Raw genomic sequence first — 13,682 nt, forward strand, 5'->3', positions numbered from 1 at the left:
ATTTGTAAAAGACTGCATGAACAGAAACAGATAATTGAGACAACTCATACAAGACAATGCAGTAACCCACAATCTCTAACTGATAGGCACAATCACTAACTGACAGGCAGACTAAAGCTAGTTAGCAAGTCAGCTGTTAGGACTTCACTGAGTATCAAGTGACAATACATTGCCTGCACAATCCAAAGGATACGGTCGACGTGGACAGTTATTGAGAAGGAGAAACGACTGAGCAGAGCAGGTATGGATCGCCAGACAAAGGGCGAAAGAGGAATGCTTTTTCAGCGAGAGAATTTCTCTTTGTTGAGTCGATGCTGGTTGTGGGCTCTCACCCACGTCTTTATGCGTAAAATCACCATTTTTGCCATTAGTGAAAAGGCTACAGGATAGAGATAAAGAGTGTTGGCAAAGCTGAGGCATGTAATCATACATATATATTTATATATATACAGTTCTTTAAAATGGGTGTGGATCATTGAAGCACTAAATCCAACAATGGGCTTCATTAAAGAAATGTTACAAATGACAAATAAGCTGCAACTTAAAGTCACTTTGAAGCTGGTGTGAATCCATTCGATTTTATTGAGTTTTCATTCTTTTTAAAACAACAAGCAGATGATAAAAACAGACAGCAAATGCTGATAACTGAATATTTTGGTCTCCCCGAAAAGGGGAAAAAGCTGCAGCACTGTCCATTAAGTTGTAATCTGATCTTAACAGAGACAGTTTGTACAGTAAAGCATGGTAGCCCTGGAGAGATAAACCCCATCACCAGCTGCACCCATCTCTCCAGACTGACTCACTCTCCCTCCTGCCTTTTAACCACTACATTCCCCTTTTTCCTATTTTTTTTCACTCTCCAGTCTCCCTTTCCTTGTTTTTTTATACCGCAGCAGCTTTGTCGGCATCAACAAATGGCTCATTAAATTTTAGGGCTATCAGCGGGGGCCACCAAAATGTTTGGCACAACATTTTCCTGAACCCTGAACAGAGCGTCTGCAGACCCAACCCCAGCTCAAGTCAAGCTCTTCAGCAGCAGCTGAGGAATTCCCTGCCAGGGTGCTACAGCAAATAGTGTCTCATCATCTGAGGTGTCTCGGCAAATATCCTTCAACTGTAGGAGGAAGCATAGGAACACACACCAGCTCTCTGTGAAGCTGCAGTCTTTCCTCTCTCTGTCTCTTATCTATCATTTTGTGAACTTGTTTTTTTTCTCAGATGAGAAAAAGGAGAAGCACCACTGTACAAAATATACAGGAAATATTGTGTGTGTGCGTGAAAGTTTAATTTTGTTGCTGATGATCTGAAATGCTTGGCCAACCTCTGTTAAAACAGCTGAACAGTACCAGTATTAAGTTGGGAACATTTTAGCATCACTCAGAGAAGATACAAATCTGGATTGTATCAACACATAAAACGTGAATCTTGCAAAACCCCATCAATCACACATTTGACTGCTACTTTACTGCATGGTGCTTTTTGCTTTTTTTTTTTTTTTTTGCATCCAAACGTAACACAAACACTGACTGCGCATGATTTCACGTATACATTCACAAGCCTCTGGGGTGCTATTGTCTTGTGTGCCTGACTATAAATAGAGTGGGGCTAATTCACAAAAGTCATATGGCCTGCTCACTGTTTTCTCTGCCTGACGAAGAGGCAATAGGCACTTATAAACACAAATACAGCATATTCACATATACAAATAGACATAGCTTCATATTTTGTTTATTTTACCCCCCACCAAAATTGGGTTTTAATGTTAGAAACAATCAAAAAAATCTTTGGTCTGTAAACAACCATAATTATATCCAAATGCAAGGCAGAGACACCGGTTTGTTATCCAAACTAATTTAACAGCATCTCACCTCAGCTGATCTGACATAAAGCAGAGTCTACGTCCAGGTGCTCATTTTGGAGCCCTGCATTCACCTCTGATTGTGAAAGAGTGTGTGTGCGTGTGTAAGTGTGTGTGTGATTGTGTGTGTGTCGGCACTGAGAAAGACGCCCCTGAAAGCTGGGCTGGAGTAGCTGTCGACTTCAGGACACTGATGCAGCCGTTTGCTGATGGAACCTGCTGGCTAATCAGTTCTTGACAGATTCATCAGTCTTGATGACAGTTCTGCTGCTTGCATTAAAGGCTGCCACGTATTTTGCACTCAGCCATTATTCCAAAGCTACCCAAATCAGTCCTTTCCAGACCTTATTGGCCTGTGCAGGGTCAGCTGACGTCGCTGTTTCAAGAAATGTGAGATATTCACATTAAAATACGTACTTGAATCAAAAAGCCAACTGTTCTTTATTTAGCATTCATACTCAACGTATGAACAAAAACACAAGCTTTGATGCAAAACATTAAAAAGATGACTCCTTTTTCTGTCAGCTGTCAAACACTGGGCAGGTTTGAGGCAGCGACTATGCCGCTTGATCCTGTTAAAACAAATCACACTCTCTCCCTCCTCCTTCTCCTCGGGGCTGTCTCAGTTACAGGGAAGCCAGGTGGAGTACGCAGGCTGCTGGCAAGCAAACACCGGTTGTACCTGTGCTATGTAGTAGTTACTGAAGTTGCCATCTGCCACATAAGGAGCAGGTTGGTAGTAACATGTAACATTAGCCACGTTGGGAATGACGTTCTGCTCGGCAAGCACTCGCACTGCCAGCATGGCTATCAGCCCTAAGGTCTGCCGCCTCTCGTGTCCCATCAGACACACCGTGCTCTCGTTGACCACTCCATGGAGGGTCATCAGGTAGTCGTACTTGCGGTCCTCCAGGCCCACAAAGTGGTTTTGAAGGTATGACTCCAGCTTGCGCTGCTGCTCGCCGATATCAGGGAAGTCAATGAAGAACCGTGAGCACATGTAGCGCTGCAGGGACTTCATCTCTGACTCTGAGGCAGCACGGAAACCCCTCACCAGCAGGTGACAGTACTTCAGCAGGCCCCCCCCTCGGATCTCCTCCGGGTTCCGGGTGCAGATGATCTTGTGACGTAGGTGGTCCAGGGCCTCGCCGAAGTCCCCGTATACACTCTCTCCCATGATGGTAGGGTGGAAGGTCTCGGCCATGGGGTTCTCTGAGCACTCGTAGAACAGCAGCAGGGAGTCCAGTTTGATCTGAAAGGAGTCCACGCTGAACTCAAACTGCCGCCGGAGAGAGTCCACAAACTTCAGCTCCACATTCTTCCCCCGGTTGTTGGAGAGGGAGATGAGACTCCAGCGGTCCGAGTCATTGCACACCTTCACCATCTTCTGCACATAGGCTTCCTATGTGTGTGCGTGAGAGGCATAAATATGAAGCAGAGGGAGAGAGAGAACATAAACATTAAGCAGATTGCCTTAAAGGTACAATAATTCAGCAGAGACACAAACATACGCCTTCTGATTCTGCCCTGTGGAACTGGGTTTTATGCATAACATTTTCCTATATCCATAAATAATACAGCATGACTTTGTGTTATAAATATTGTGCTATTAATGCCATTGACCCTAATAGTAAAGACCATAGAATGTACTTGGATCTGGGATCTAGGTGGCTGAGCTCAGGATCCCTTCCAAATTGGTTTAACTCAATCCTCTTAACTACAGAAAACCAACTTTTTACTACCACTAAACTAATCTGATTGCACATTAAGCTACACAGATATTATTAAGTCTAATTGGTACGAATGCACAAAACGTTATCACATATCTAAAAGAAAATAACTAAAGCAGAAAAAAAAGAAAAGAAAAGAAAAAGCACAAAGTTGGAGGTGGATGTACCTTTAACGTTAACGGGGTTATTTTCTCCTTATTCACACAGTCCGGTAAAAAATCCAGGAGACAGTCCAAAACTATGTCCTTCACAGTCTGGAAATCACTTTCTCCTTTCATATCTGCGCAAAATATGAGGTCGAGATCCTTATAGCCCAGTCCGCTGTCCTCGTGCAGAATGTGGCTGGCTGCGGAGCCGTTTAACCGAACATCCCGGACGTGGATGTGTTTCTCCTCCATCCGACTGCGCACCACTTTCACGATCTGCCGCGGCTGCATCTCCAGAGTGGGGAAGTTTCCGCGGCCGTGGATCGGGATGGTCTCGGTGAGGATGGCGTCCAGCCGCTGCACTTGCTCCCAGCTGAGGACGCTAACGTTGCTGCCTTCTGTGTCGGACATGCTGCTCCTGCTGCTGCTGTTGCTGGTGGTGTTGGTGGTGGAGCTGCTGCTGGTGGAGCTACTGTCGTCCTCTGACATGGTGCTGAGAGAAAAATCCACAGCGATTTAAATAGAAGAAAGAAAAAAAAAAAACTTCGATCGATCGTTTTCTCAAAAATGGAGCAAATCAGCGGTGGCGTCTTTACGCACAAATTCACTAAAGTAGGGCGACAACTTCGTCCGCATCAGGGTTCACTGTGTTTGAAGTCGTAGCTGCGTCGACTGTAAGTAAACATGTGAAAAATAAAATAAAATAAAAACTATTAAATAGCCAAAGGCAAACAAGTGAGAGTCACGGTATAGTGCGTTAGAGTTTGCACTATAAAAATCTGTGGTTGTGGATCCAGTGGCGCAGCAGTCGAGCTGGTGGTGGTGGTTGTGTTGAGGAAGAAGAGCAGACGCACAACATAAAGTGTGCGGGAGGAGAGAAAAAAAACCCGAGTCCTAACTTTCTCTTCTCTTTTCTCCCGAGCTTTTAAAACATTTGCCCCGGTGCCGCTGTCAATGCGTCCGAGCGCTGCGCATCACAGTCTTTGAAGGTCGCTGATGATCCAGGAGGGGGTTTGTTTTTCCGGCTGTGACTCCATCGCCCAAAGGCACGCCTATGATTTTATGAATTTGCATGAATAAGCTGCTGCTCCTCAAGTCGCACTTTGGTACAATCCTCCCCTCCGACGATCAGCCCCTCGGAGGAATCTTGTGGATTTATACGCGCAGCTCCTACATAGTTTTTTTAATTTCTCCCTTGCGCTGCCAACCAATAATCCCAGTTAATGCAACTTGTTTGTGCTCAGGAAATCCAGGCTACGTTTCCTAGCTCTGTTTAGTTCAACTTTTTTTTTTTTTTTCCCTTCCTCACTTGTGGAGAAGTTAACCGTTACCTGCCCACTTGACCTGCACTATCCTTCTGCAAGAGTCAGGTCTGTGGTCTGAAGATGTCAGCTGTAGCTTCAACCCCGCCCCCTCCCCCTCTCACAGGCTGCGGTTCACTGAAAACCTGCTCACCGTGATCGCACACACAGACCCTGCACCAGTTCTCCAACGCACCTCTATCATGCTGTATTTTGCAGAGTTTAATCTGAAGCCCCTTGTATTTTTATATATAATAGTATTTACTAATATTACTCACAATTCTAGCCTGCTAAGTGCACCCAAATTCATGCATGTGCTCAGATATGACCTATAGCTGTTATCAAGCATATAACTGGGGGGAAAAAACACATAAAAAGTCACAAAAATGAAAAAAGAAATCAACATTTAATATAAAAGTATTTCCCAGTCTCTAAAATTGAACTGATCTGCAATAGCTCTCCAGTTCACTTCATGTTGCCATATCGCCCCCTGTGGGCCGGTTCAGGTCCTGAGATAAACTAATACAGTGGCTTACAGGGGCTATTACCTTTGAAGTGCAACATTAAAGCATTATACTACACTCAGCTTGTGCCAGCCCCCAACAGTCTTAAAGGTTTGCTTTTTAAAGCAGACAGGAAATATTTTCTCTGAAATCTCCTAAGCCTGTTACCCCCAGACCTCTAACACCTTCAGATAAGAGTCTGCAGCCGGTCACTGATCAGTCACCCTCAGCTTGTGTACGTGATCAGTAGCTATACCTTCTTAAACTGTAAAAACACCTGTTACACACACTTTAATACACACATTACATTAGTAATTGTAAATTCTAACTTTAAAACTGTTATAATTTATAGATATGTTTTAAGGAGGATTCACCAAGACAGTTCCTGGTTCATACAGCATGTGGCCATGGATGAAGGGGTGGGGTCAGGGGTCAGATGAAAGCAGGTCCAGAGGGGTCAGATACACATAGAATATGACAGGGTGGGGCAGGTGTGAGTGACACTTCGTTAGGCAGCGTAAAGCCCTGCGTCACTGCAGCCACCCAGATCTGTAAACCCTGATTATCCCATTTACTCTATTGCACAGTCTTAACCCTGAGACCCACACAGGAGCTCTGCCTCTGCTCTGTGCCACTCGCTCTGCAAGATGGGACACGTACCGCCTGTCATCCTGAAGTTGACAGTCACATGGTGCTTTAAATTGAATAGTCTTAAGTCAACATCTACATACTACTTAGATTAAGACTTGAGAAATAAATTTAGTTAAAACCAAACAGTTAAAGAGTGGGCCTTCGGTTCATTTTTTTTTTTCAAATAAGTTTTGTTTTGTTTTCATACTTAGCTTTGGCGTGTGTCAGACAGGTTGATCGCAGATCTCTGAAATTGAATACCACATCTGGAAATGTACATGGAACTATTAGTCAGTTACAATGGGCCGAGAGCGGTCCCGTACGATGTCTTTTCCAGGTGGCGTTGCTTCGGATTGGACGCAGTCCTTTCTCAGTTGTGCAAAGTGCAGCAGCCGCTCTCTGGCTAAGTTAAATCAAAGCCACTGACAGAGACAAACCACAGGTACACACACACACACTGTACAGTATCCTTCTTTCAAAACAGAGCCCTACTGTTGAGTTGTTTTGTGTAAATAGTCTGTGGCACCTCATTAGTCACCATGACGTGGATGATTCATCGACTGGTGGCAGTGAAAAACATGAATGACTGTCAGAAAATTAAGCACACCTTTTCTTCCTGGCGATGTCTTTCCACATCCAATTTGTTTGTGTTAATTTACCAATAAAAAATAAATACTAACAATAAAATCTGAGTCTCGCTGCTCTGGGGGCTTTAACATACATGTACATGGAATAGAGGATTCCTTCTTCTATTCCTCATAAATTTATGGTTTACAATCACACAGACTGGCCTCTGGGATCGATTAAATATTTTCTGGACAGTTCAGCACAATAAAAAAAGCAAAAGGAAAAAAGATAGGCCTGTTTTGTTTTCCACTGCCATTTATCTAACAGTGTGATTTGGATTTATCTACCATGAAGAGGAGTATCCCTGCTGCCTTTGAGCTTCCTCCTTCAGGTCAGGACAGTCTGTTGGGTTTGGACCCTCCAACTCTCTCTTTTTGTGTTGATCACCAAATATGATCCAGTGTCAAATGTCAACAGCTCTGTTTTACTTCTTTTTTTCACTTTTATTCCCCATGAGATTAGGCCTTTGAAAACTATTTTCACAGATATGAGAAAATAGCACGTGTGTGTCTGCATGTGTATACTAGACACACTGTGTATCATAAAGTAGCTATGATTAAAAATAGCAATGCATATTAAAGATCAATGTAGAAAACAATGGACAAAAGAACTTCTTGTGATTAAGTAAAGTATCACCTGCAGCTTCAGCTTTAGCTGATGCTCCTACTGTGTTGCTTTTGGTTGCAGGAGGCAGCAGCTGAGATCTAGAAGTTCATCAGGTGGACACTTACATGACTCCATATGAATGCTTATGTTGCCTTGTAACTGCTGCTGAACTGTTTGTCCAAAAGTCTTAAAAAGTCTCCTACAATGGACATGTCCCCACATTGTTGTCAAGGGAGCAACTGGACACAGTTTTTGTTTTAGTTAAAGTGATATGTAAGTTTTGCCAGCATTCAGCATTTCACCTTTTTTTTGGTTTTGGTAAGAAAACAATACTCTTAGATTCTCTTTCTTATTTCTTCTACTTCAGTTAGCATGCTAACCAGATAGCCTCAGCAAAACAGAATAAAAACCACAATATGAAGTTGTTGTGATGTCCACATTAACCTCAGAAGATGAAGAAGTAGGCCCGAGGACAGCTACCTACATGCAGGATCTCTGTAAACTGTATCATTTATTTGATACTGGCTTTCATTTATATGTTAATTTATTTCTAAAGATCAAACACGCTCAGACTTCATGTGTTTGTTATTTAAAAGGTTTGGCAGAGAATACAGTGATGTGTTGCTTCCTCTTTAATCCTCTTTTTTTCAACTGCTGAGGAAACACTGACTTCCTGTAACGTTGCTATGACTTCAGTGTATCATTTATCACTGATTCCAATCTAAAAAAATATATTATAGTGATGATAGTGTTGACACCTCATGAACTACTTATACTGTATATAACCGCAAGACCTCTCCGTAGCTTCAGGGCAACAGAGAACACAAGCACTTGTCATGTTTTGCCAAAATAGGAGAAGGAGCCAATGAGAAGTAATGAGTGATGAAACAATGCATGTTAGTCACAGAGACGCTCTGAGCATGTGTATAAAGTCTTTCCGTGATGACAGTGGGAGATTTAAATGCAGTGTCAAACAAAATACATTTCACTTTTCAACTGAAAACAGAAGTGGAAATCCTTCTTTTTTTTTGTCTGCTGCGTCTGCTACTTTGAGAAGTAAAGAAGATGGAACAACTGGGTGTCAAATTCAATCAGAAGCACTTGACCTCAGAAACTCTGCAGGGTGATGATGGTTTCAAATGTGGGCGAGCAGCTTCTGCAGCAATGTTGCTTGAAGGAAGTGCGAGCGATGACATAAGAACCGATCACTCCTCCACAACCCTTATCCTCTCCTCACAGAGATAACTGGATTTCCAGGATGGTCACATTAGTTTGTCCCGGCTGTCGAAGAGATATTCCCAGTGCTGACGGCGGAGTTAGTTTTGGTCGTGGATCAGAGGCAAACAGACAGAAATGGGATTTCCAGGCCTTTTTCAGTCAAACTGCTTCTGACCCCCAGTGACAAAAAGCTGGAGAATCGCTCCACCGACAAGGAAGTGTAGCGTGGGGTTATACAGGGTCTGTAGAGTGAAGGAGCAGCAGCACTCACTTGTGCACAGAGGATCCTTTTATTTCAGCTCTGTTTGATCCCAACTGGCTGGTGTCTGCGGTGTGTTTAGTTTTGAATTATTCTGGCAGATTAATGTTTAAGGTTACAGAAGGAGTCCTGTTTCACGGGGAGATAGAGAGAGGCCCATCTCACCTACTCTGCCTTATTATAGGGTCTTTGTGATCTCACAGCCTGCAGGTCCAGAGACAGTCAAGGAGCTCAATGCTGCTTCTGCTGCTGCTAAAGCACTTGAGAGGCTAATAGATGCTACAGACGTGCTGTGATCAAGGTACTGTATGTACCGTCTCTGGCTAATTTGTGTCCACCTTTATGGTATGACAGCCTCACCCCCCCACCTGGAAGTCCAAACCATCCTGAAGGCGTGCTGGAAAACATCCACATCAAACAACCACACACCTTTAGCTCGAGGCCTTCCAGGAAAGGTTTTCTCATCTGTAGCACTGTGACAGCACGCTTAATTGCACCTTGCATCCTTTGCGGGTGTGTCCTTTTAACAGTAACAACATGTCTAAGCAGCAGTCCTTCGAGACAGAGGGATAAAACAAAAAAACAGGGGGATAAGTGAAGCTTTGCTGCAACAAACACACATGACCTATCTTTATCCTCAGAAGGAACAGTTTGATATTTTGGAGTAATACGGTGATTCACTTTCGTGCCAGGAAAAAGATTGCTAACACATTGATGTGTGTACAATATGAAGCTATTCATACAGACTGGGAATAGGAGAAACCCATTAGCCTGGGTCTATCCAGTGGTAACAAATACAGCAATGTGTAGTTTTACAAGGTGTTATGTGCAGGACCACTTCTTGGCCAGTCTCAGTAAAGTCTTATTGTCACCACAAGGTTGCCAGCAATCTCTCGTAAAAACCGCAGCCTCCCATAAAACCACAATATCTTGTAAAAACAACACTTGTTATGATACGGCTTTTGTACAGATCAAACAAAGGGGATATGTGTTAATTAGTGAGTTTTAGGAGCTGCTGTAAAATCTGTTACCTCTGGATAAGACCCCAGTTAGCATTTTCCCCATCTCTTTATGCTAAACTAGACTAGGCCTACCTGGTTACTTCACATTAGACTCTTATATAACTTAGTAAATTATTTCCAGATATGCTAAGCAATTCCTTGAAGTCTTTAAAAAAGGTGAAGAAGATGAGAAAGAAGAATATCAGAGGGAAAACAAAGGACGGAAATGCGCCATGGTTTGGCCAAATTTGCATTCTCAGCAATGAGGCATGTTCCATGAACCCCAAAATGTGGTGGAAGATATTTTTCATTAATTTTGCCAAGAGTCTGATTAAAATGAATAGTGCAGATAAAAGATGACAGAAGAAAAATACATTTTAATCACAATGGTGAAACCTTGCATAAACAAACTGGAAATCAATCACATTCCCACACGTTCAGAACAACTGTCATTACGACGACTGGCTTGGCTCTGCGCTTTGTGACATGACTCATAGGATGTCACAAGACCACGCTCTCGGCGAGGAGACACGTAGCTCTGAAGCTGTCAGACTGACAACAGACAGAAGCCAATTGGACGACACATGAATGACAAACACGACCGCAGGAAGGCTGTCACGTTCTGGACACACTCTCAGAGTAAACACTTCCTGAGACCCTAATAGTCTTTGTACAGCTGCCAGCAGAGTGATGGCCATGGAGAGGTCAGGTAATCCTGGGCTAACTGGCTCCATGTCCACTAAATAGGATTGAGAGGGCCAGCCGACCCTCTCTGACTGAGGCTATGACGAGAAACTAAGCCAGCGGAAGACTCTTTGATCTATAGGTCAGCATTCAAGCCAGAACAAATAAGAATAACTTAAGCAACTCTCAAGGTATTATGGATGACTAGTCCTGTATGTGCAGTGCTGTTAAATGATCTGCTGTTTGTTCAAACTGCACTGCAACCTCTGAGTCTTCTTTCAAATCAGTCAGCTATGCAACACACTTGAATGATAATTATTATATCTCAAACCATTATCTCACAATATATACACAAGGTTTCATTGCATTACATTGTGTTCAATACACATGGTTGTAAATTGCAGTGGGGCAGACTCATGCAGTCTGGTATTAACACTTTTAGTTTTAAAGCAAAATCTAATATTGATTATATAGCCTATATTATATTATATATTGATTATATTGAATAAAATAAACATAAGTGAAACATTCTGCTACAGATTACAGAAAATAAAATTTCACATGTATTCATTACAGCAAATCAGGCTCTTCCTCTGCAGATCTTGTTGAACAAAGAAACATAGCCTACTAGCCATGAGCGAAATGTGTAGCCTACCTCCCAATCCTAAATCAATGCCATTACACACTGTCCTATCCAGCTGGATGTGTTCAGCCCTCCACCACTATCTCCTTCTGAGACAAAGGCAGGCTCCTCATCCGTCATCTTAGGCAGGTCCTTAACACGTTGCAAGAGACACAACCCAGACCAAACCCAAGCAAGCCAACCATCGGCGTAAACTGGCGGATGGTTGAGCCTGCTGCCAGTCTCCCATCTCCGAAGAGAGACAGCAGTTGGGCCCAATAATAACCTCTTCTTCTGTTGACCCAGACAACATACTAGCCATATGGCCAGGCCAGATAGCCCTGACTGGGATTCAAACTCCAGCCACCCAATCCAAAGTCAATGGCATTACCCACTGACCAACTGCATGTATTGAGCCTTCAGGTCCACCATACTATTATCTTACAATATAATTACATATTTTGGGTAATCCTTTAATTTACAGGCCACTTTACATGATAATGACAAGAAATGGCCAAGAAATGACAATTGCCACATAAAGTCTTGAAATGGGCTAACCTAGAAATAACGATGACTTTCATATACAGCCAGAACTGCAAGGACTTGATGGAGAAATATTCTGGCCTTTCCACAAAAATTCAAAGCATGAAAAGCATATGTGTAGCCTAATATTTTGCCTTTATGAAAAACATGACATTGGTATGAAATTGAATGTTAGCCTATTTCTTTGTTGTAGCAAGTCTATTTTCTCCACATGAAAACCGCGATTAAAAAGCCACTCATAGCCACAGCAAATAAAGCTCTGAACAGCACCAAACGTCATCAACAGTACAAACAGGGTGGCATCAAACGTTTGTTAGCTTTGCCTGGTTTCTTTTGAAAAGCGACCAAAACGCAACTCACCCACTCTCCTCCAGTGTCCAGCATAGCGTCCAGGCACTGACGAAATACGTCCGAGGCCGACTGGAGGCACAAACATTCAGTCAGCGGCCACTGGCAGGCAGTGACCACACTGACCACTTGATTCCCCCAGGTCCAGCACCGCATCTCTCCCTCTTTCACTTTTCTCCTCCATTTCCTTCAGCCCGTCTTCGGTAAACTCGGTCTCAAACTGATTGGTGGCGCCCATCGAAATGAAACCAGTCGTTGTTGTTCTCAAACTCCATAAACTCAGCCGTGTTGTCCCTGCTTCACTACAGACAGTCTCTTCCGGCAACAAACGTTGTCACGTGTGACGTCGCGTCTAATCTCGCGCTTGTTTACGTGATTTTCTCCCGCGAATATCTAAAGTTAGTCCTTTTCCCTGTGAACACTCGATAATAACTTTTATAAACAGACAAACAGGAACTTTGACTGTATTGCATGGAGTAATAATCAATCACCCTAACCCTGGACCTGGGGGTTTCAAGTGGTCAACTCGGTGTCACAAGTGTGTTGGACCGGGTTAAATATCCCTTTAAGCTTTACAATGAGTGAAATAGGCCTACTCCATGTATAGTTTGCATCATTCCATCAAAATGAAAGTATTTTATATGTCCTTTTTGCATCTTTGTAGACACATTCCTCAAAAATCCAGGCAGATATTTGGAACCTCAACCTCTAGAGTCCCAAAGGAACCACTGCAGGGGTAGTTTGAAATAAACACCAGTTTAATCCATAATAGCCTACTAATATGGAGTTGTCTGAGCTACATGATCCCATATAAGGACTGGGTAAACTAATTTCATTTATCAAATCATAAATTTGGAGTGCACATATCTTAGTTTGATCAAACTTTAAAATAAATGTAGACTATGCATATTTTGACTGAATGGACTCACTCAAAATAAATGAAATGTGACTGATTTTGCCATAATGAATCCAAAAATCTAATATATTACATATATTTCTGATAATGTGCCCTTAAAACACCTAGGCAAGGCAAGGCAAGGCAATTAGCCCGTTTTTTACAAACAGTTTGTCTCAAAGGGCTTTATGGCATCACCTACAGCTACATTTTCTTTTACACTACTGGTGCAATTGTAGTTTTACTGGTGGGTAAAATATTATTGCGCTGACTGTTCTGACTGACACTGTGGTGGTCATTGCAAATAGGCCTAACAGGGGGAAGATGAGGTTGCAACTTAATTTTACTGTCATTTATCAATTACATCGGCTTCCTCATTTTTATCTAGACATTGCCTTGACTTCTGCAACTTTTTTGTACTGGATAAACAAACTGACACTGCAAAATGAACCATACAAATCTACTCAAGATAGCCTAAACACCCAGATCCAAACAACTTGAGATATAGATTAATATAAAATTTAAATGGTTTGGTTAATGTACTTGCTTTTTAAGTTCACCATTTCCATTCTGTTAAATCCAATTGGCTGGCATACTTTGCATGAAAGAGACCTACTAAGGAACCATTTACAACCATTAGACCTGAACAGATGACACTGACAAGTCGCCTGATTAGGGATGAGATCAGGCAGGATAAATGGAGGTTTGACC

General features: G+C 42.6%; 1 protein-coding gene across 2 annotated transcripts; it reads right to left on the reverse strand.

Moving 5' to 3' along the window:
* Positions 1-1,476: 1,476 nt before the first annotated feature.
* tent5aa (terminal nucleotidyltransferase 5Aa) lies at positions 1,477-5,122 on the reverse strand. 2 transcript variants are annotated; one of them, XM_085802776.1, is made up of 3 exons: positions 4,335-5,122; positions 3,756-4,227; positions 1,477-3,260 (listed from the first exon to the last, which is right to left on the reverse strand). In XM_085802776.1, exons 2-3 carry the CDS (start codon positions 4,221-4,223, stop codon positions 2,481-2,483), a joined length of 1,248 nt encoding a protein of 415 aa, XP_085658902.1. In that variant the 5' UTR covers positions 4,224-4,227; positions 4,335-5,122; the 3' UTR covers positions 1,477-2,480. The 2 variants fall into 2 exon arrangements, with proteins under 2 accessions (XP_085658902.1, XP_085658901.1); XM_085802775.1 differs by having other exon boundaries at positions 3,756-5,122.
* Positions 5,123-13,682: the final 8,560 nt, after the last annotated feature.

The sequence above is a fragment of the Trachurus japonicus genome, chromosome 16 (genome assembly GCF_045865225.1).
Source record: "Trachurus japonicus isolate A0001 chromosome 16, Traja_1.0".
In the NCBI taxonomy this organism is placed as follows: Eukaryota; Metazoa; Chordata; class Actinopteri; order Carangiformes; family Carangidae; genus Trachurus; species Trachurus japonicus.